This window comes from Aphelocoma coerulescens, assembly GCF_041296385.1.
Source record: "Aphelocoma coerulescens isolate FSJ_1873_10779 chromosome Z unlocalized genomic scaffold, UR_Acoe_1.0 ChrZ, whole genome shotgun sequence".
Taxonomy (NCBI): Eukaryota; Metazoa; Chordata; class Aves; order Passeriformes; family Corvidae; genus Aphelocoma; species Aphelocoma coerulescens.
In genome coordinates, this window is record NW_027184085.1 from 54,653,068 (window position 1) to 54,677,260 (window position 24,193).

Sequence of the window (24,193 nt, forward strand, 5' to 3'; positions counted from 1 at the left end):
CTTCTAAGGGGCTTACTTATCAGGATATTTTTCTATTTCTACACAATCAGGCTACATTGGCAGTCTTCCACAATCTTGTTATGTTCAAAGGAATCTTGTCCTTGCCTCCCTTATACTCCTAGATATCACACCTGCAAGTACGTTACTCCCTGAAATTTCTCAGGCTGGAACTGTTTTGCTTTTCACAGAGACTTTCCCACAGAAAGTGTCTCATACACACAGGCCCAAAAACCCTCCAGCTCAATAGCTTGCACAGCTCCTTTATTGATCCCAATAAATCCATTCTCCAACAAATTCCCCGTTTTTCTTTTGTGCAAGCAAAGCTGGAGGGATCACAGTTGTAGACTTTATATATTGTCTATTGCAAGCATCGGGAGGCAAGGTGAATACACTGCCAGTTCTACAGTAATCAAATATTATACAAATAAAACTAGTTATAATTTCAAACTTAACAACTTTAACTATCCCTTTAAGTTGAGACCGTCTTTTTCTATAATCATATAGTTAATTGATGTAACTTACTTATCTATTAGTGGAATGGGAAAAAATGATTTAAAAGACTTAAACAGTATAAACCTCTAAACCTTTCACAGCCTTGGCTGTGGCTAATAGCAGAAGATCAATAGCTACTTAACTTTATATTATTACATGTCTAACATTAATAACACACACTTAACTTATTAAGCACTTGCAAGGCTATATTAAACTTAATGGCTATGTAGCTTTGACATCACTTAAACTCTACACAACTTAACTTAGCAGAACTTAAAATTAACTTTACTTAAACTTAACTTTGCTTAGACTTAACACGAATTAACCTTAACACTACCTAAACGTTATGCAACTTAACCTTATCACTTAAATTCTACAGAACTTTAAACTTAACAGAACTTAAAATTAAAGAACTTAACTTTAACAGAAATTAACTTTAACATCATGTAAACTTAACAGAACTTAAATGTACTCTTATTTCAAGACATTACTTTTGAGTTTGGTGTTATACTCAAAAACTTTTTGCAATATACCCAAAAATTTATGCAATTATTTCTCTTAGTTTTGTTTTTGGAAAGAGTTCCCCGACACCCAGCACCAGTCACTAGCAACCACCTAGGGCAGCTGTTATTATCGCCCCAGAGTCTCATTATTTCTCCTGCTATGGAGAGTGGTGGATCTGGCAAGTCCTCAGCTCCTTCACTCAGCCACGTCTCAGCCTCTCTCAAGGGTCCTCAGGACAGGTCTCACAGTCCCAGCTGTTATGGTAGTGGCATCACGTCCCTCAGGAGCTGATGCTGACTGTGCTTTCTTGTTTCGGGGTCCTGTAGCATGGCACCACTTTGCTGGGCACCTCTCTGGTCAGTGATGTAGCGATGACTTGTCCCTGTTGTTGCAGGACATTCTGCAGTGTTGCAGTCTACGTTCGTTCCCAGAGCAGGAACTGTGAAGGGGTTAACAACTGTAAGATACTGATGTAATGCTTTTGAACACAGGACATCTGCTGTAAAGACAAACTGAAAAATGCTTAGTATAGATAAGTTAGCAAGCTTTTTGATGAGTTTTTGCATTACTTGTTGGTACTTCTCTTTCATTTGGGGCTGTTTTCGGGTCGCCCCGGCCGGCTTTGGCATTGCAGGCGACGAAACTGTAAAAGCCGCGCTGTTGCCGGCTGTCCCGCAGTCCGGCGCGGGGGGGTCACCCTCTGCCGCTTTTGGCCGGGCTGCTGCTTTCGGCCGGGCACCGGGGCTGCCGGTGTCTCTTTGGCCCGCCCGCGCCCCGCCCCCTGGGTCTGGTGTCTGTGCTTCCGCTCTCGCGGCCATTACTCTTCTGGCCGTCGGAGAGTTAACATCCGGCTCTGTCGGGTTTAGTAATTCTCGCAATGAGCTGACGCGCGCTGCCGTGGTTTTAATGATTTTTCTCGCGGCCAGCCCGAAGGACCGCGCTACCCCGAACTCCGCCGCGGTCTCTGGCCGCTGCTCTGTAAGTCCCGCGTCTGTTACTTTCCCGGAGCTACTAAAGCTCGTGCTGCCGCTCTCTACAGTCTCTATGGCAACCGCGGCAACTGTCTTTCCTGTTTTTACTTCTGAGAAAGTACTAATTACTGCTCTCCAGGTGGATTTGGGAGCTCTTGTTTCTGTAGCTTTCATTTTAAACGATCTTGGATTAACTAGTTCCTTATAAAGGTTTATCTCCTTAATTCCCTGCTTTTCTAAAAAGCGTAAAAACACATTAAAGGCTGCCTGAGTTTCCATGACCGCGTCCACAAACCCGCGACTCAGCGCGAACCCGCGCCTCAGCGCGGAAAACAAAACCGCGGACAAACCGCGAACCGCAAACCGCGAACTAAAAACCGAAAAACCCGCGGACTACTCTGATACCACCCGCGTCTCCGCGCGCCCCAAGTATCAGGGTACTGCAGCGTCCAGGCAAGCCTTTAGCAGCCAAGCGGCGAACCACCGATGTTAAGGTGGCCCAGGCTAGAGGTTGGCCACCCCTCCACGCCCGCCGGCGCTGCCCCGGCACCGCATTAGGCTCCCGCCAGGGCAACGGGAATAAAATACCAGTCCCAGTCCAAAGTCCCGTACTCCGCGAAGTTCGGTGTTCCGAGTTCGGTGTGCCGTGTTCGGTGTTCGGTGTCCGAGTTCGGGCGCCAGATGTAAGAAGCCAGAGGTCGGAAGCCGCGGCGGTACGGGGAGCTCGGATCCCCGGCGGGGGGAGAAGAACAGACAGCAGCCAATATGGTTGAAAACTAAACTCCGATTTATTAGCAGTCTCGAGGCACTTAAATAGTATACCAGCTTGTTAGCTTCTAAGGGGCTTACTTATCAGGATATTTTTCTATTTCCACACAATCAGGCTACATTGGCAGTCTTCCACAATCTTGTTATGTTCAAAGGAATCTTGTCCTTGCCTCCCTTATACTCCTAGATATCACACCTGCAAGTACGTTACTCCCTGAAATTTCTCAGGCTGGAACTGTTTTGCTTTTCACAGAGACTTTCCCACAGAAAGTGTCTCATACACACAGGCCCAAAAACCCTCCAGCTCAATAGCTTGCACAGCTCCTTTATTGATCCCAATAAATCCATTCTCCAACACTTTTCTCTCTCTCTTTTCTCTCTTTTCTCTCTTTTCTCCCTTTTCTCCCTTTTCTCCCTTTTCTCCCTTTTCTCCCTTTTCTCCCTTTTCTCCCTTTTCTCCCTTTTCTCCCTTTTCTCTCTTTTCTCTCTTCTTCTCTCTTTTCTCTCTTTTCTCTCTTTTCTCCCTTTTCTCTCTTTTCTCCCTTTTCTCTCTTTTCTTTCTCTTTTCTCTCTTTTCTTTCTCTTTTCTTTCTTTTCTTTTTCCTTTTCTTTCATTTCTTTCAATTCTTTCTTTTTTCTTTTTCTTTCTTTTCTTTCTTTCTTTTCTTTCATTTCTTTCTTTTTCTTTCTTTTTTCTTTTCTTTTTCTTTCTTTCCTTTCTTTTCTTTCTTTTCTTTTTCTCTCTTTCTTTTCTTTCTTTTCTTTCTTTTCTTTCTTTTCTTTCTTTTCTTTCTTTTCTTTCTTTTCTTTCTTTTCTTTCTTTTCTTTCTTTTCTTTCTTTTCTTTCTTTTCTTTCTTTTCTTTCTTTTCTTTCTTTTCTTTCTTTTCTTTCTTTTCTTTCTTTTCTTTCTTTTCTTTCTTTTCATCACTGCCATGCAGACTGTGTTTGAACACAGCAGCAATATTTGGCATGAATTCCAGAAAGGTTTGTTCATGGAACCAGTGCATGGTTTGCTTTTGGAATGTCAAGTAACAACTATATAGATTAGGGTATCTGATTAAGTGATCCGGTCTGACCTGGAGAATAAATCTTAGTCTTAAAGCAGCAATTTGAGACTTTTTGGTTTATGTCCTTGTGGTTAAAATACTTCAGTTTGTATCAAACTGAACTGAGTAGTGATTGAAACTGTGGCTCATAGCAGTTTTGTACATAAATCAGTTATTAAGGACCGCTATAAATAAATAAATATTTAAAAGACTGCATACAGATAGGGCAACACTGACCTCTCTGTAGCCAAAAATCAGTCACATTTTCTACTTCAGTTTTATATGCAGGGGTTTTTTAAGGCACTAAACAATTTTCATGAAATAAAGGGCCTTTTTCTTCTTTACCTGAATTTAAGGATAAGTAGAGGAAATCAGTTACTTTTTTTTATGACTTAGTTCAAGGTGTCTATGTAAACATGCTTTTACTGCAGGATATTAAATTTTTTAATATTAAGGTTTTGATGATGTATGTAACAGGCACTTCTGAGCAAATGACACTTCCTTACAGCGAGGATGGTACTGGATCTTGTAGTCAAACCTTCAGTATGCTGCAGGGCATTTAATTTCATCTGCTTTCTCTTTCATCAAATCCTAAAAGTCCATAGCCTCCTCACTCTTCAGGCCTTAAGTGGAAAAAGGGCTTATTAAAAACTGTTGGTTTAGTTACAATGGAATTATTTATATTGGTAAGAACACACGTAGGGTATACATGGTGCTAAATGTCACACTAATCCATTAGTTTGGACAACCAAATATATACAGAGATATTGAAGGCAATTAACAATTTCTTAAGATCTGCTGTAGCCTGCAGATCATGAAGAAATAAATCACATTTTTGAGAGTGTACAGTATACATAAAAATACTGTCAGTAGGTATAATAATGGATTAATTGGTCTTAAAATAGTGTGCCGTAGTATTATATACATAGATTCTATGCGATAGGCAATATTTTGCTAAACAAGTATGCTGTCTCTTCTTGCATTTATACTTTTCAAAGACTCACTAAGTGTTTGACATTTGTAAAACTGAACAAATTTGTGTCTGGAAACTTGTAATGTCCAGATGTAGAATTTAGTTCCCTGGATTGTTTGCCTGGTAACAGCAGTGTGTGTGTGTGTGTGTGTGTGTGTGTGTGTGTATGTGTGTTTTTGTAAGGGGGTGTGTGTGTGCCTGTACCCAAACCAGCAGACAATCTCAGGGAGTTTTCTGTTTCCTTTAAAGCCTTGTTGATTAATATTGTGGGAAGCAAACATTGCTGCCATTCCCACTCCTATTATTGTCAACTGTTCTCTTTGCATGAACAGCTGACTGAGCACCTGCCCTCCTGATTCTGTTTTGGTATTGGTTTTTGTTTTGTTTCATTTTGTAATTTCTCATTTTGCCTTTAGAAATGTCATATGTGCTAATATTTTTCCCTTTTAAATTATTCTCCCTTGGATGATCTGCAGACCATTTTATCTAGACACCTCGCTTGCAATCCTTAACTGCTGAAAAGCAGGGTGAGTGAAGAGCAGCACAGCATCCAAGCTAATAATTCTACCTGGTGCAATTCTCAGTGTTGTCACGCCAGGACTGAGGATGTAAGTGATTCCAAAAACCTGTAGTTTGAGGCAGACGGGCCTAGCTGCTGCTCTCCTTTTTACGCAGCTAACACTGGTAAGAAGAATTAATTAGTGGACAGTGGGTCTTCGTTGGGGGTCAAGAAAGGAAGATAGAGAAACAAGAAGCATCAGGGCAAGGAGGAAGAGTCATCAGCAAGGAAATGCAGCTGAAAAAAAGCTGGGACTCATTAATTCTTCATTTCTGTACAAGTGTGGCAAATATGGATCATAGTAGTAACTTCAAGCATCTCTACAAAAACGTGGTCATGCCTCAAGTCAAATGATCCCTTGGCTTTGGGAGGAGTTTCATATCAATATCAATTAATTTCCTCCTTGGATTGTAGAAACAGGAGGAAGTGTAACCCTTTAAAGGAATTGTGTCTAATCTCTGATGTGTCCGAATACTTTTGCCTGAAATTCCTCCTTTGTGTTCAGCAAATCAAAAATATATATAATAAAGCTCTTTATTATATATAATAAAGTGTGTCTTTCGGAAAGCCATTACAAAATCTTCAGTTTAAAAAGAGGTTGTTCTTGAACGCTGCCTCACAAATCTTGCCATGCTGTCCCTTGAGGCAATAAAATGCTGTTTTTCAGGCTAGCTGTTCTCATCATCTTGGAGTAGAGGGAGCTGTGTATCCCATTATATAAATGAAAGCTGTATTAAACTGACTGTAATTCTGATTGAATATAAACTGCAGTATTTCAGAATGACAATAGGCAGTTCTGTTCACTGTAGGCTGAGGTAGAATAGTTGGAATAACATAATGGGTTTTTTCCCCCTGTAAGTGAAAATAGTATGTGCATGATGTCTCCTTGGGTTGAACCAAGATCTTACAGAATGTTGTTTTTATTTCCATATGGCAGTGCTACTCATACATATCCATCCTAAACGCTCCCTTTCTCTATTTATTGTGTGTGTCACAAAGAAACCCCTTCAAACAAATAAAACACATTTTAAAGTCTTTAAACATTTTAGACTGATTGGGGTTTCTATATCCAATTGTGTAAGATACTGTTTCCATAGTTATAGTCTTTCTCCTTGATTGGGTTTTTGATTTTTCATTTTATAGCCATTTAGCACAGACTTCCACTTTGTATCACAAGTGTCCTTTGTTCCCACAATCCTCTTTATGGCAGCTCCATAAAACTTGACAGCTTTGAAGGCTTTTGATGCAGCAAAAGCTCATGCATTTTATCTAACATGTGTGCATGAATGCGCAGGTGTTGTGTGCTCATGACTTGAAACTGATTCTAATTCTGTAGAGACTGAGCACGTGCATAAGATCTAATATGATCGAGTCAAAAGCCTGCCCTCTCCAATCTCTGCAGTACAAGACATGAGGTCTAGTAGCTTATGGAAGGAAGGACCTTTTTTTAAAAGACAATTGGATTTTTGGATTTTTTTTTACGTCTCCTAGAGTGGTCTTGTCCCATAGTAGTTTCATGTGTGCCTATGTGCAGGCAGACACAAATGTTATCCTTACCAAGGTAGACCACAGTAGGGAAAAGATAAAGCAGTTGAGAAGAGGCTGTTTGACAGCAGGGAAGAAAACTTCTACTGCCCTTGACCTGTCAAACTAGCCAAGCCTGCCAGTGTCTCTGTGGCCTCAAGCCTACCTTATTGTTTGTACTGTCTGGAGTGTGCTATTGAGAATCCTAGAATTTAGTCTTTAAATAGAATACTTGATGAAAAGCATTACATGTCTGGTCTAGTACATTAATAGAATGTGAACCTAGTCTCCTGATACTAACTGGAAACCCTGTTGCCATTTTATGTCTCATTATCTGGACAAGAAAATGAAGATGCATTATGAAAAGAACGTTAAGAAACAACTGAGTTCTTCTCAGGCTCACACTGAGCACTTAAAAACCATCTACCATTATAAAAACAGCCTGGGTGGTATTACTGGAGTAACTGTAGCACTCCAGAGCAGCAGTGCAAGATAGGTGCTATCTTTAAATTTTTAAGTAGGTTTTCCTATGCATCATTCGTGGATCCTTCTTCTCCCTGTTTATCCTAGTAAACAGTCCTAAGAGGTAGCCTGCAGGACTTTGATTTCAGTGATACAGAGACAGAACTATTTTTTTCAGGAAAAAAACATGGGAAACCGGTGACATTTGTCTTGAATTGGTGAGATTCTTGAACCCCAACCTGACCATTTGTCTTCTTGCCCAGTTAGTATTACACACATACCTCTCTGTTTCATCCTGCTTCTGAGCTGAGATGATGTAAACATAATAAATAGTTATGACTTTGCAAGAGTGCATGCCAGTTCTTTCAAGTTAACTTGGGTTAAGATGTGGGCAATGAATAGCAATCTCTTTTCAGCCTGCCACTGATTTTGGTTTTCACTGTGTATTTTATTCTGGTTGCATGTTTCATGTACTGAATGGTTTTAGCTTGGTTGATGTTTAACAAAAAGAAAACTATCAATATATACATCAAGCAAAATATTATGGTTGTAAAATTATACCACCATGGATACATAACCATGTTTTTAATCACTCATAATTTCCTAGCAGAATTAAGACATTTATTTATTTCACTGCTGGTATTAGAAAAATAGACACTTTCCTTCCTCCGTTTTTCGCAGTACCTCTTGTGCCTGCTGTTGGAGCCAGATGACCACATGCTGACACATTTAGAGGTTCCTATTTGTGTGTAGAAAACAATTCGTTCAAGAAGTCAGCTACATGGCGTACCTTTTTTTTCCTGTTTCATTTCATGCACAATAGATTTGGAGTTCTTTATGACTGCTGTTCATATTGTGTGACTAGTTCTAATCAAGGTACAGGAATTTGCCCCTAAGTCTAATTTCAAATTCAATGTTCTATTGTCTTTTTGAAGTTCTGTTTCTTGAAATCAACTACATAACATGGTCATCTTCCATGTTAAAAAAAATAGAAATGGGTTTGTCTCATGGCTGAAGAAGAAGCTAAAAGCTCACCCTAGTCTGTGATATGAACTCGCAGAGAATACAGCAAAGGCCAGACAGTTGTACAGATTTTTAAGATTACACATTTAAAGTAAGTTTACTCTATTTTCAGATATGATTTATGATTTTTGAACTCTTCTCATAGAATATAGAATGGTTTGGGCTGGAAGGGACCTTAAAAATCATCCAGTTCCAACCCCCATGTCATAGGCAGGGAACCTTTCACTCAGAGCTACATCCAACCTGGTCTTCTTCTCATTTCTCAGTATCATAATTTGCATCTGCTACCTAAGATATGTATCACTGTTAAACCTAGATTGCTGTCTGTACAAATCTTTGCAGATTTGGTACTCACTGAAATCAGAGGAAGAGGGACATCTGTCATTAGTTATCAAGACAGGGTTAGATTGCTTACCCTGTCCGTTTTTGGGGGTTTTTTTAAGCATGTTATTATCATAAATTACATTGAAGTGATCTAGTGTCAAGAGTTATCCAGCTTGACTTTACAGTATGCTATGGTGTTGGAATTTTGAAATTTAACACGACTTTCATAGCCAGAATTTAGGAATATCACCATAATAATCAGCAAGTTTGTCATTTTCCTTTCATGTAACAGCTCTTCCACTAATGTCTTCTGAAGTTTTTCTAAACAGATCTCAGCTTACTTGTATTCACAGGTGCACAAATACTCCTGCATTTTGTATTTACTGATCCAGTTAGTTATTTGAAAATGTTTCTAAGTATTCTATGTCAGATGAAATGAGTAAGGATGACATAGCAGAAACAGGTAACACAGATAAATGTAATTAATAAACAAAGAGGCATATATTGCCCTATCACAGGAAACTAGACCAGTAAGTGAATCTCTGCAGCTTGGAAGTTCATTCTTGTATACAGGTCAATTGAGAGGTCAACTTACATAACCTCAAAACCAGACATCATGACTTCTATAGCAGCACTGAATCATTCAGGCTGGAAGGGATGTAGGGGGGGGTCTCTGGTCCAATCTCTTGCTTAAAGGAGGGTCAGATGTGAGATTGTGCCAGATCATCTTGAGAATCTCCAGGGGTGAAGAAGACACAACTTCTCTCTACAATCTGTTCTGCCTCTTGGCTATCTTCTGGGGGAGGAAAGTTGTTCCTAACATCCATCAGGAATTTCCTGTTTCAGTTGATGTCCTTTGTCTCTTGTCCTCCTGCTATGGTCTGCTGTGATAAGCCCACTTCCATCTTTTCCACCCTTTCCCTATGGGATACTGGAGGATGCAATTAACTGCCCTTGAAGCTATCTGCTCCAGGCTCAAAAAGCCTCAGCCATGCAGCTGCTGCTGCAGATGGTCACCAACCATCTCAGTGCCCCCCTCTGAACTTTGTCCAGTTTGTCAGCATCAGTATAAACGTCCCACAGTCGAACACAGGATTTCTGATAAGGTTTAATGAATGCCAAGCAGGGACTGATAAACCCTGCCCTCAATCTGTTGCCTGTGCTGCCTGCTGTTTAGGCAGCCTGGATACCACCAGCCTTCCTTGCTGCAAGGATGCAGCAGCCTTATGCTCGGCTCACTGCCCACTAAGCCAACTTTTAATGAGTAGAAGGTCTACTACTCATGCACAGAACTAAGATGGCCCCAGGTTTCCAAACATTACGTGTTGGTGTCCCTGACAGGCTTCCTTTGGAAAAGAGTTGAGTTGGAAACACAGGATGCTTAAGGGAAGAGAGGAAGAGCTCTTGGTAAGGTGTAAATCTTTGAGATACAGACTGTTTCAAAACTGAAGGGAACCAATTCCCGAGCTGTGTGGCAGATACGCGAACCTGCCTGCTGCTTTATCACAATAATTTCCACTTTCGATTTGGATAGTCTAAAAGAAAGTTGGGATGCATGTATTTAAGCTGGCTAATTTGTATTGATTCCTTTTCCTGATAGATAAATAGGTTGTTGTTTCTGAAGTGTAATGAACAAGGAGTATTTCACAGGTGCTTTCTCACTTTGGGCCTGGCACTTGGCTTGGACTTTTGATCTTTGCTGGGGTTCAAACATTATGCAATAAATAGTTATTCATAGTAAGGATTGATTTTTTTTTTTCTGTATTTTTTCCCCATGAGAAACAGCATTTCTTTCTGTAATGATAGTCCACAGTGTTGTGCTCTCATGCTTGTCCTGCTGTGTGGCACCTGGCAGTGACACCTGTAAAACTTGCTAGCTTAGCTTTAGGTATTGGTGCTGCCCTTTTGATTTCAATGGTCTGTACCCCCCAGGAAAAGTTAAACACAAGTGAAATGTTTACAGCATCCAAGTCTTATCTGGTCACATACCTGCATGTTTATCTTCATATATCTATCTGTAGCTTGAAGGGATTGTGACATTCTTACAGTGATACATCACTTTCCCCAGTAGCATGTTACTCTATCATGTCTAATTAGTGCTGCAGCCAATTTTTTGGAAAAAAAAAAAATTATCAGCCAAATTTAGCTGCTTTATCTGCTCAGGGAACATCTTAGACCAGACTATGATTTTTCTCCTATTTATTAATTATTCTGCAGTCATGAACACTTCTTCCACACTCTTAAATGTGGATAGATCACTGAGTTTTTGTAATGGATACATGCTATTAGACAGATTGGCATGGATCGCTTCTACAGGTCTTGGTGTATCTTTCAGCTCCTTTCAGCACGATGAAACATTCTACAATACGAGATCTCTCAATGTGAGATCTCTGCGCCAAACGTAATCACATGGCATCAGTGAAAGCAGGTTTCTGTGCAGGCCTTGCGTGCAAGACATCTCCCAGTGTATCTGCCTGCGGTGCATTCCCACCGTGAGGGAGTCCCGGAGGCCGGGCCTTGTCCCCTCCTGTGCCCGGCTGGGGTCGGTCCTGCACCGCGACCCGCCAGTTTACAAATTTCCCTTCAAACTGAGCCTGGAAAAGCCGAGGAGCTGGATTACTTTTCTGGCACTTAACCCGCCCTTCGACAGCGTGCAGCGACACCCCCGCAGTCCGGGGTTACCGGCGGGGCCGCTCGGTGGCGCGGGTGCCTCCCCCGGCTCGGATCGGCCCGGCCCGGCCCGCCCGGGGCTCCACCAGACCCGATGCCTTCCCCCGGCCCGCCCGGGGCTCCGCCAGTCCCGGTGCCTTCCCCCGGCCCGCCCGGGGCTCCGCCAGTCCCGGTGCCTTCCCCCGGCCCGCCCGGGGCTCCGCCAGACCCGATGCCTTCCCCCGGCCCGCCCGGGGCTCCACCAGTCCCGGTGCCTTCCCCCGGCCCGCCCGGGGCTCCGCCAGTCCCGGTGCCTTCCCCCGGCCCGCCCGGGGCTCCGCCAGTCCCGGTGCCTTCCCCCGGCCCGCCTGGGGCTCCACCAGACCCGATGCCTTCCCCCGGCCCGCCCGGGGCTCCGCCAGTCCCGGTGCCTTCCCCCGGCCCGCCCGGGGCTCCGCCAGACCCGATGCCTTCCCCCGGCCCGCCCGGGGCTCCGCCAGTCCCGGTGCCTTCCCCCGGCCCGCCTGGGGCTCCACCAGACCCGATGCCTTCCCCCGGCCCGCCCGGGGCTCCGCCAGTCCCGGTGCCTTCCCCCGGCCGCCCCGTTCCGTTCCGCCGGGTGGCTGCCGAGGGCGGTGCCTCTGCCCGCGCCGCCGGGCAGGGCGGCCCGCGCCTTCCGCCGGCGGTCCGGGCCGGCCCGGGCGGAGCGGGGCGGCAGGTGGCGCGGATGGCGCTTTGGAAAGGGGCGGGCGGTGGCGCAGGCGGATGCTGCGCTCGCTCCTCCTCCTCCGCTGTCGCCGCAGCCGCCGCCTCCTGCGCCTCCTCGTATCGCGGCGGTGGCGGGCAGGCTCCGGCCGCGGCCCCGCAGCTTCTCGCCGAGGCGGCGCGGCCTCCGCTCCCTCCCTCCTTGCCTCGGTCGCTGCCCGGCCCCGGCGCGATGTCGGGCGGTGCGGCGAGCGCCCCTAAGCCCCTCCCGTCCTCCGGGCCCAAGTCGCTGCGGGAGATGCCGCATCCCCTGGCCACGTCCAGCAGCGAGGAGATGGGGCCGGCGCTCACCCCCAGCCCCGACCTGCTCTTGCCCCGCAGCATCGCCGACAAGGTACGGCCCGGGGGAAGGGGGCGCGGCATTTGAGGGGGGCCTCTGGTGTTGAAGGGGTCTCTGCATTGAAGGAGAGCAGGGAGAAGGGCTGTGTGTGTGTTTTCTTGACACATCCCTTTTCCCGGCTTCGTCTCCCCGCGGGGAGATGAAGCCCTGGGCGCTGCTGACATCCATTGCAAGAGCCCAGAGCGGCTCCGGGGGAAAAAGGCATCGTGTCCCTTGGTGCGAGGGACCGGCTGGGACACTGGTGGTCGCGCTGTCACCGGAGGGTTGCGAGAGGCAATATTTTACTTTACTGTATCTGCCTGTGGCTCATACCGTCCACAGATAGGTGTAAATCTTTCAGGAATTGCTGCAGCTCCTTTCCTGTCTCCTTCCTCTAAGCCCTCACGGGAAGGCTTGGAGCTGGCATTGTTTCCTTATCATCAACTTGTCTGTGATTGTCCTTTCCAGGCTGAACTCCTGCTCACTTCTTCCCAGCACTAATGCAGACCGTGCTCTGCAGGAGTATCTGTGTCTGTTCTCCCTTTCCTAGCTCTGGCATGTGTTCACAGGACGCTAATGAACTCTGTGAAGTGCCTTCCCCGTGGTGATAATTCGGTAGTGGCAGTACGGCACTGCTGATACATTAGCTACACTTGTAAGGACTTGGTATCTCTGTAGACAAGACTTCCTGAAATTTTTAAGGTAGGATTTCCTGGGAGCAAGAACTGCAAGAGGTGATACGGACTCGAAAGCGGTTCTTGCACAGCGGGTTTGTGCATGCAAGGTGTTACTGAGTTGCTGGTGGCAAGAAGTGCTTCTTCTATGGCTATTGTCCTGGGAAGTATGGAGCTGCTTCTGGGAGAACGGATCCCCTAGTCTCCAAAAGCCTTGAGGCCGTCAGCAGTATCTGGCCCGATACACTCCCATGCTACAGGAGAGTGAGTCAAGGTAGCCTGGCCTCTTCCATATTTCACCATCTGCTGTGTGCAGCTGTGATGTAGGGATTCAGCACTTCTTCCTGCCCATGTAAGGAGTCCTTTCCGTGAACATTTGCCCACGGTTGCTCTAGTGAGAAGCAAGGCTTACCTTCTCTTCAGGAACTTATGCCTTCATTTAAGGAATTAGTCTGTTGGTGACCTGCTGAGAAAAGGGTATGTGACTAAGGCAGGGGTAGAAATTGTGGAGGTTTTTGTCTGTGATAGATTGGTTTAATTATGTAACTAGGTTGTTGTGTGGTAAACGTGTAGCAGTAGAAATTGGCAGCTGCCTTCACAAATCTTGCAGCTGAGGAGCTGCACCTCTTAGCACAGTCTGTCCACACTGCTAGATAGCTGGTGAGAAGCAGTGTTCTGAGGAGTTACTCACACCCTATAACGTCTTTCCTCAGTTGTCTTGAAGAACTTCTTTGCTTTTGGAGTGCAAGCAAGCTTCTCTCTACTTTACTGCTTTGAGGTTTTGAGAAGTGTATCAGTATTCCTGACAACCTGGGAGCAGAAATAACTCCCTAGCCTCGGGCTATGGTCAGCTAACGTCTGATAAGTAGGAAAGTTCTTGCCCAGTTTTTCCGTCAGCAGTAGAAATGAAATCCACCTTCCCATACCCTGTATGTAGTGCCATCCTGTTCTAGGCACTTGGCAGCATAGAAGTACTCTAAAAGGCGGAGGAAAGTGGCTGTGGTAAGTGATATTTAGACTTGAGAGCAGTTCTGTGCTTGACCTGGAAATGGCACTAGGCTATGATCCTTGCAGAATAAAAGGATATCCAGTAGGAAGAGAATATAATTTTTTTTTTCCTTCTAGCTGAATTAGCAGAAAAAGCCAAATGTCTTATCCTCTTGATGGAAGGAAATCAACAGCTCTGCTGTGTATGGGATGTCCTTTCTTCAGCTTAATACTTCACATACTGGCAAGAAAAAAAAAGTGTTAACTTCTTTCCCACCTTAGAAGAAAAATTCAGTAGACAGGTGTTCCTAGCTTTAAGGCAATGCTTGCAGTGTGTATTGATTGTGTAGTCTACGGAGGAAGTATGGTAAGAGGAGGTAAACTGGTAAAACCACTTTTTGGGTGGTTTGTATGTCTCAGTCTCAGAATCATGGAATGGTTTGGGTTGGAAGGGAGCTCAAAGATGATCTAGTCCAACCCCCATGCTGTCGACAGGGACACCTCTCACTAGGCCAGGTTGCTCAGAGCTCCATCCAGCCTGGCCTAAAACACTTCCAGTGTTGATTTTAAAAATCTTAGTCTCTGATGGTGGATTATTGATCTTTTGAGAGACTGGCTCACTAATCAGATAACAGTGCTGAGTAACTTCAATAACTGAGTAACAAAACAAACAAACTTTAAGTCAAGTTTGACTTAGGCTTAAAGCTCTGCAGTTGTTATTTATTGATTCTTGAGTAGGATCTGTTCTAATCTTCTCTCTGGCCTTTTGGGAGAGTCTGGTGGAGACTGGTACTGCACAAGTTATGGTCAAAGTCTCCTGCTGCAAAATGTCTTTGAGTCAGATTCTTTAAGGACAATTCTCCATAGCCAGACCTGTACTAGGATATCCCTTTGGGAAAAGGGCTAGTGACAATAGCTGGCCCATCACCATGAAGTGGGTAATTTGCTTTTTCTGAGTTCCTCATATTTTCTCTGAGCAAATACTTCCTAAAATCTGCTGCAAGCTACAAGTACCTAAGACTGAAATCCTCTGAGTGGAGAAAGTTCAGAAGTAAAGGGAGGTTTTCTGCCCATAAGGTGTTTCAATTTTCACTGCCACAGATATGTAGCTTAAAGTGGCTGAACCTCTGCCGTGCTTTGTATTCTTTAAAGCATGCTTTTCTTACTTTTTTTTGATCCATTGAGTAAGAACACCACTTCAGAGTCAGGGAAACCTGGGGGACAGGAACACCTGCCTGTGTGTCTCCTTTTGGATTTTGATTCAAATATGGGAATAATGTAGTAGTTCAGAGCCTGTGTAACTTTAAAGTCTGATAAACCTTAGACTGCTGTTCAAGAACAGTGGCTAATGCTACTAGAGCAGAAGGTCATGGGAAAGGGAAGGCAAATCTTTTGTGCTGTTTACTGAGGTCATCTAAGTAGACTAGTCTCAAGTTTTCCAAATCGTAAGAAGAGGGCTGCAGAACTTTTGTCGTCTTAATCCTGACTTGTAGTGGGTGATAGTTTTAGGACCAAGACGCCTTGACTTTTGAGAGCATCTTACCTCTTAAATGAAAGGACATTTTTGCTAAGTACTTGACTTTCATAGTGATGCTGCAGGAAACATGAAACACTTGAGTTGTAGATTCTTGTTTCTAAAGCATTTATATATTGGCCATGTGTCTCTATAAAGATCTTTCTGTTCCCCTAACATCTAATTTCATAAAACATTGTCTTGACACATGACCACTGTGTCTTTGAGTTTACTCTCCCTTCATCCTTGCTAGCTTTCAGATAAGGAGACAGTTAAAGCTGAACCTGAGTGCTACCATGTCTGTTGTGTTTTAGGTTTTTTTCCTTTTATTTGGTTGGGTTTTTTAACATCAGGTGAGAGGAGAAACATGCAGCACAAAAAAAATCCTCTAGTTGCATGGCAGGGTTAGTCATAGAGTTAGTTGTAAAACTGAGGTCTTTCTGGTTTAGATTTTGGAACACATGCAAGCTAATTGAGATCTGGTTTTCAGGGCAGATCCTCTGCTGAGGAGGGCAAGAAAAATGAGGAAGTGTCTGTGGGTTTCTCTCTGCCTTTTCATTTTTAAAAAAGACGGAAGTTCTGCTTGCACATGACTGCTTGACTCCAATGCACACGTTTGTCAGGTTTGTTAGCAAATCTGCTCTGTGCATAGGACAAACACTTGCAACAGTGAGGAGAAAGGCAGTATTAATAGGTTACTGAGTTCGGAGCAGAGGTGAGAAGTAGATGGTATTTTGCTGTGTGAAGAATCAGATTCAGCCCTCCTGAGGCTGTGCAGATTTAATAGGCTACTGCCAAGAGTTGGAAGTGCCAGGCTGTGCGGAGTTAGAAGGCAAGTGTTCTGTATGGCTTAGTTCCGCTGTTGTCTAGCTGTGGTCTCTGTAGACTTGTATCATCTAATAAGAGTATCTTCCTAACTCAGTGGTATTGGCTGTTCTTGCTACAGTCTGCCTTGAGACTGGCAGCTATCTGATAAGAATCCTGATTCATACCACTGGTTTCTTGCCAAGGGCTCCAAAAGCTTTCATATCCCACCTGTCCTCGGACTCAGACTCTGTTGTCCTTTTTCAGACATCTCTGACTACTTGTACTGGCCATCTTGTACTACATCTCTGACCACTGTATTTGTGGCCAGCTACCTGTAACTTTCTCAGCTTTTTTTCTTGGAAGCTCTGCATACCTTGTGTTTACCTCTGTTAACTCTATACAGCTGATGGGAGCTTCAAGGCTGTTCTTCATGTAGTATATCAAGCAGATAGCAGAGCTGATGTGGAATACCAGGCTTGCAGTGAATGCATAGCTTGAATTTGCTAGTTCATGGAGATGGACTTTAAAACTCCTAGTGCAAACTTCTGGTTACTAACTGAAAACTATTGTTTGCATGCTCCTCTGCTTCCAAGTTACCACCCTGGTGAATTCCTAGAGTTCTTATTAGCACCTGATCAAATAGAAATACTTGGCATTTGCTGGAGTGCTGTTACATAGTACTTGTTCTGAAAGCCTGGCATCTCTCCAACTCAAAAAATGTACTGGGAGTCTGAAGCTCTACTTCCAGCCTCGTTGGTTGCTATTTTATAATTATTGCTCTTAACTTTATCCACCCACAGATGAAACCAGTTTGCAGTATAATCTGAAAACTTAAAATAGATCTGCCTGAGCTTATACAAACTTCTTCCTTCTCTGAGTAGATGGGCATCTCTGACTAGATGAGACCTTCTCTGACTAGATGGGCACCATGTATTATTTTTTAAAGGAAGCTGGAGGTAAATTCTCAGTTGTGGGAGAGACCGAAGACTGCAGAAAGTCAAACTGAAGTTGGTGAACTTGGGAAACAATGTCAATATGGATGGGTTGATCTCTGTTCCTATCTACAGGGATGCAAAAATGACAGTCACAGTGAAGTTGAGGCTGGAAGGCAGTTCTTCATATTGTCTAGTCCAACCTCTTGGCTCAGATAGAGCAGGCTGCCCAGGATGTTGTGAAGTTGTTTTTTGAACAGCTCTCTGGGCATCCTGTTCCTTCATCCAGTCACCCACAAAGTAAAATATCTTTGTCATGTTTAAGTGAAACTTCCAGTATTTTAATTTTCACTAAAACGAGTCTATCACTTCCTTCTGTACACCCTTCCATCAAATATTTATCCTTATTGGTAAGATTCCTGAGCATTATTATCTCCAGGCCGTTTGCCATCTTTGAAGCATGTTGTTGGCTCTTGGTCAACTTTTTCATCAGTGTCTGTGAGGGTTTTTTTCATTCCCTGTGCCAGACTGCATTTCAGTCAATCAGCCTCCAGCACACACTGCTGGATGGGGTTGTTCCTGGCAGGTGCAGGACTTCACATTTCCTCATGTTGAATTTTTTGAGGTATCCCACAGCCCATTTCTCCAGCCTGCTGAAGTCTTCCTGAATGACAGCACAAGCATCTGATGTATCAAGCCCTCTGTACAGTTGTATACTCTCAGTACGCTGGCTGAGGATGTACCCTGTTCCATCATTAGGTCATTAATGAAGGTGTTAAAACAGTAGTGGCCCTAATTCTCTCTGATGCTGTACACCATTTGGAATTTGTGGGATCACAATGCTTTGAGCTCAGCAGTTCAGCCAGTTTTCAGTCCACTTTGCTGTACATCTATCTGCCTTGTGCCTCATCAAATTGTCTAGGACTGTGTTATAAGAGACTTTGTTGGAAGCCCTCTTAAAGTTGAACTGTTTTAAGCTCTCCTCTTGCACACCAGCCCAGTGATATCTTCACCGCAGGAAGGCTTTGAGTTGGTTCAGCATGACTTCCCTTAAGTCCTTGCTGGCTTCTCATCACCACGTGCTTTGTGTGTTTGGAAGTGGTTTCTAATATTTGCTTGACCATTTTCCAGGGATTGAGGTGAAGTTGCCTGTCCTGTAGTTCCCTGTATCCTTTTTGAAGACAGGAGTGAGCTGTATTTCCTAGGCCAGAAAGCTTCTAGGTACAGGCAGCTTCCTAAGTAGGCCATCAGCTCTCAAAGGCTGAGCCTGGTTGTCATCTTGTTTAAAGGAACTGCTGTCTCTTCTCCTGTTGCACTGTGTGTGTGCATTCTCTTTTCTATTCTTCTGATTGAAAGATCTTACTTAAACCTAGCATGGCTTTCAGCGTGTCATCAGTGCTCTATCTACAGTCAAGCTGCTGGCTGAAGCCAGTTTCCTGTCTTTCATTATAGTGGTGACTAGAGCTGCTTTCTGTAGCTATTCATCTCTCAGACTTGTAATACCACTTGGGTAGGTTAATACCACAGTATCCTACTGAAAAGATAATGTTTGTCTTTTTTTTCCTTGTAGCTATTTTGAGGTTTGATGGTGTAGAAGCAAACTACAACATACAAGAGCACATTGGTGCTCTTACTTACAGTTGCCTTCACTTGTAAAAATGGGGAAGGGTGCTTTCATGGTATCTTACACCATAGATGCTCTAGTGCTGTTGTAAAACTCAGTGGTCTCTTTAGGAAACATAACTACAGCAAGTTTCTTGAATTGGCAATTCACCCCTCTTCTGAACAAGATGAAGGCTAGCTAGCAAGTTGGAACAAACACTTGCATAACTATCTTAGTACCATTACATTTTCAATCTCTCCCGATAAAGCTGAACATAGCTTCTACTGTATAATAGTATTATTACTTTGTGGTTCTTCAGCTTAATGGAGGGAGGGGTGTATACTTTGAGGTTGAATTCAGTGTTGCACATCTTTCATAATCTTTTCAACAGGATTTCTTCATACATAATGAGACAGAGTATGGAAAACAGATATTCAGAGCATATGTAGAGGAACTTGGTTCTTCAGATGGATTTCAGAAGGATGAGGCTTGGCAATAACTTGTCAGCCATGGTGGAAAAAGTTATGCTTGGTGGTCAGAAGGAATCCTCAGGGCTGCCTGTGCTGGAGCGCCTTAAACTTACCCAAGTAGCTGAATGCTTTCTGAGCTCATTCATGGATGGAATGGGATAACTACTTGATAACGAAGTTCTCTTATCACAGTTGTGTGGGTACCTCCTCCTACTATCAGTGCCTCAGGCAGCATGTCCCTATAATTGATGGTGGGAAGGGCAGAGAATAGAAGAATGAAGGTTTGCTATTGACATACTCATCTGGGAGACCTTGGTTCCTAGATTAATGTGCAAACTGTTGTCCTGGTGTCTTCTAGCATTGTGGTGTATTCTTGTGGTATCTTAAACAGATGGTCTGGCTGTCACATGAGCCAGCCTGCTCCTACTCTGAGTTGAGAGACTGGTCTCTGTAAAGGAGGTCAGGAGACAAGGCAGGGAGCTCTTTTGGTGCGGTGGGACTTAGTGCTGCTACAAGAAAATCTACTTGCCACAACTGAAGTGCATCTTTGAGATTGTAACTTGTATGTGCTTTCAGTCTGCAGAAGACTTTTAATAAGTCTATTAAAAATGGCATTTTATCGTGTGTATTTGTCAGGAATAACTTTACTGAGACTTGTTCTCTGCTGACCTTGAGCAAGATCTTAAATGCTGAGCTGTACTGACTCTTTAAGCTGTGAGTTGACTGCCTGAGCCTGGGTGCCAGCGCAGCTGAGATATCCAAGTCCTTGTGGCTGGGGAAAACTGCTCCCATCACTAGGATGTAATGGGGAAGAAAGGTCTGAACTCCACGGCATCTAAAACTATAAAGTAAAATCTGTGTAAAGTTACTCTTAGTGAATTATTGAAAAACAAAGGGGAACAGTTTCTTTCCAGTTACTAAAGGCAGTAACTGACAGCAGGGTAGCTACTAGCAATACAGCAATTACCAACTGAAGATGGAAAAAAAAATTAGTAAGCTGTAATTATTTTAATGAGTTAGCATTTTCCAGAGCCAGTCCAGCCTAAATGGCCTTCAAAAAGGGTGAGAATGGAGACCTAGACGGAACTACCAACTACTCAGTTTCACCTCAATCCCTAAGAAGGGTGATGGAACAACTAATTCTGATAGTCATCTTTATCCACAGGGTGGACAAGAAGGTGATTAGGAGTAGTCAACATGGATTCACTAAAGGTAAATCATTCTTGACCAACGTGATTTGCCTGCTGTGAACAAACAGCTGCCTGGATAGATGAGTGGAGGGATGTTGTCTTCAGCAAGGCTTCCAGCTCTGTCTCTTACAACATCCTCATAGGCAAACTTGGGAAGAGTGGACTGGATGAGTGGACAGGGAGGTGGATTGAGAACTGGCTGAACAGCGGATCCCAGAGATCATAATCAGGGTCCAGTTGGAGGTCTGTTCCTAGTGGTGTCTCCCAAGGTTCAGTACTGGGCCCGGTCTTGTTTAACTTATCCATCAGTGACTTGGATGAAGGGGCAGAGGCCTCCTCAGCAACGTCACTGACAACACAAAGCTGGGAGGAGTGGCCGATGCCCCAGAGGGCCGTGCAGCCCTTCAGAAGGACCTTGACAGGCTGGAGAGACGGGCAGAGAGGAACCTTCTGAAATTCAGCAAAGGCAGATGCAGGGTCCTGCGCCTGGGGAGGAGCAAGCCCAGGCACCAGCACAGGCTGGGGGTGACCTGCTGGAAAGCAGCTCTGTGGAGGAGCTGGGGGTGCTGGTGGACAAGCAGCTCTCCATGAGCCAGCAGTGTGCCCTGGTGGCCAAGGCCAGTGACATCCTGGGCTGCGTTCAGAAGAGCATTGCCAGCAGGTCAAGGGAGGTGATCCTGCCCCTCTACTCAGCCCTGGTGAGGCCTCACCTGGAAATGCTGTGTCTGGTTCTGGGCTCCTCGGTACAAGAAAGACCTGTAGCAGGTCCAGCAGAAGGCAAAAAAGAGGATTAAGGGACTGGGGCATCTTTCTTATGAGGAAAGGCTGAAGGAGCTGGGGCTTTTCAGCCTTGACAAGAGATGACCAAGAGGGGACCCCATCAGTGTCTATGAGTATCTGAAGGCAGGGTGTCAAGAGGATGGACCAGGCTCCTCCCAATGATGCCAAGCAGTAGGGCGAAGACCAGTGGGCAAACAGATGCACAAGAGGTTCTTCTGAGGAAGAACTTTACTGTGCAATAGATGGAGCATTGGACAAGTTGCTCAGAGAGGTTGTGGAGTCCCTCTCATTAGAGATATTCAAAAACTGTCTGGATGCAATCCTGTGCAACATGCTCTAGGTTAACCCTGCTTGAGCAGGGAGGTGGGGCCAGATGACCCAATGTGATCCCTTCCAACCTTGCCCATTCTGTGATTCTGTTTTTTGACAGATGAATTTATGGGAAAAATTCTACTTTCTGAATTGGTTGGGTCAAAGGGTCGAAAGAGATGTCGCCTTCAGCTGTAAGTGATGTTATAATACCAAAACTGTTGATTCTTCACCAGATATTTCACTGAAATCAAGAGGTATCTATCAGAGTAAGCACCTAGGGAATATGGTTAGTGGAACTAGCTGAAATGGTTCTGAAAATAAAGACAATAATCTGAAGTTTATACAACAGTCAAGGAAAGAGTTTAGCCATGAGCTGTGGTCAGAGTGGTCCTCAAAGCATAAATCCTCTTAGAGAGCATTATTGTCATCCACATTTGGAACTTCTACACTGCTGCTTCTAGGAAGCTATAAGCAGTAGGTTAGATGCTACTGTGGAAGTGAAAGTGGTGGTATCTATAACCCTTAAAGACGGGTTTCTGCTTTGTCGTTTTAGGTATCTTGGTTGAAGACTACCACTCAAGTGTGTGGGAACAATGACATGGCAAAAATATGTAGTACTCTGGTTTGCAGGAAGATGTGGAAAATGTAAAATGTAAACTTGCTTCTAGATTATGCCTCAAATTACAGAGAGCAGACCCTACTGTGAGAGTGACAACCTCTTCCTGTCTTGGAGTGATCAGTAGTATTACTAATGTAGTGGTCTATAGTGTTATTAGTGATGGAAGGCTTACAGCAATGAAGGACATGCTTTTGTCATGATTATCAATCTGTGCTCTGACTTCATGCTGAATTTAAGTCTGATAAAGCTCCCCTGCCGTAAAGTTTTCCTGTATAGTTTGCCTCACTTTTCCAGTCAGCTTGAATGATGCTGTGTATTCCTTGAAAAGGAATGCATTGCAGACAGTGTTGCTCAGGGGCAGGGAAGCCTCCTCCCCATCACCGGTGCAGATGGGGTTAACAGCAGGCACTTTCAGCGAACTCTGTGGTGAAAGCACTGGCATCTGGGAATGTCAAGTGATAGACTACCCTAGCAATACTCAAACCCATGATTTTCTGTGTGGAACTGTCGCCTTTGCTGTAGCTTTTTAGATGCTAGTATAAGGCAAATTGAGTGAAAATCTTCAATATTGACGAGATGAAGTTGTGGGTTTTGGATTGTTGCCCAGAAAATCTGTGGAAATTTTTAATCAATGTCATTTATTGCCAGTGATCATCTTGACCTCTTTGCAATTTGTATGCTGTCTTCCAGTGTGCTGACTAGCCTGCTCCTGGATCAGTATGCTTCGCTTAAAGCCATGTGTGCTAAATAACTTTTGTATACCTTTGTGGCTGTGGTAAGCCTAGACCATCAACTAAAAGGTGTTCCTCTAGATAGATTAGTCTGTAGGTCTCAAGTCCATCAGTCTCTATAGATAGTTTTCTTACTGAGGAAATACTGTGTGACTGCTTTTCCTCAGTTTTTCTCCTCAAAGCAGGGACTGAAGCAGTCATGCTGTGTGGGTTTTGGTTTAGGGCTGGGTTTTTTTTCTTCCAACAGATGAGCACTTCATTTATTTTGTACCTTTGAGAGCAAATGGATTTCTCCTGGAAAATGTCTTGTATATTAGCGAATGTAATAGAGAGATATCACTTTAATTGCACCTGCATAAACTAACTCTGAGAGCTTCTCCAAGAATACACTCCTCCAACTCTTCCAGAGCGTGAGATGTAAACATGAATACTCCCCTCTTATGTATCTTTGCCTCTGTTACTTGCACAGTGATACCTTGTCTGACTTGCTCTCACGAAGTCTTCACTGGTCTGCATCAGGAAAGCTAATGAAACTCATCTGAAACAGAGAGCATGAGGGAACTCACATCGTAGTGTATGCATATTCTGTCTTTTTTAAATGAAATATTCACCAGGATACTACAGTGCTTTCCAGCCCTCTTATGTCTTTCCCTCCTATTTCTTCTGTGTTTCTCCCCAGTCCTTTGCATCTGTCCACATTAAAAAAAACAGCATATTACTGTTTGCTCTCAAAGGCCAAACTAACAGTTTGGTGACACTGGGTACCTAAATAACAGATGCAACTAAACCTACTTCTAGAGAGTGAACAGAAAAAACCAAACTTCTGCATGGTGTGTCTGCAGAGCTTTAACACAAAACTGTATGTCTCTAGGAGAAGGCAATTTAGTTTGGACAAGCTTAATAAGCTGTTTCATCTGTAATCAAATATAAATCTGGTTTCTTGGATTGGGAATGATTCCTAGTCATATGCAGGACTCAAATTTTCCTGCTCATGGTCTGAAATCCTGGCTGCTACTTTGCTATTTAAAGTCAGAGCTCAGCTTCTGAAAATGAAGCTTTAAACAAAACACTGGGTGTGTTAGGCTTGTTTGTTAACAAGGTGCTCTTTAACATGTTAGAATGGTTTTTGGTGTTTCTGTGCACACAACTGCAGAATCCATATAACAAACAATACTACTGAAACAAAATCCTTGCA

At 44.0% G+C, this 24,193-nt stretch overlaps 1 protein-coding gene and 1 long non-coding RNA gene across 2 annotated transcripts in view; one reads left to right on the plus strand and one right to left on the minus strand.

Annotated features, from left to right (window-relative positions):
- Positions 1-10,831: 10,831 nt before the first annotated feature.
- On the minus strand, positions 10,832-12,024 carry LOC138103047 (uncharacterized). The gene is made up of 2 exons (XR_011147648.1): positions 11,409-12,024; positions 10,832-11,241 (listed from the first exon to the last, which is right to left on the minus strand). It is a non-coding gene; the product is annotated as an uncharacterized lncRNA (long non-coding RNA).
- The window catches only part of SNX30 (sorting nexin family member 30), a 52,364-nt gene continuing 40,194 nt past the window's right edge, over positions 12,024-24,193 (plus strand). Inside the window, exon 1 of the mRNA XM_069001001.1 lies at positions 12,024-12,395. Within this exon, the coding sequence (XP_068857102.1) occupies positions 12,024-12,395 (372 nt within the window). The remainder of the gene's footprint in view (positions 12,396-24,193) is intronic.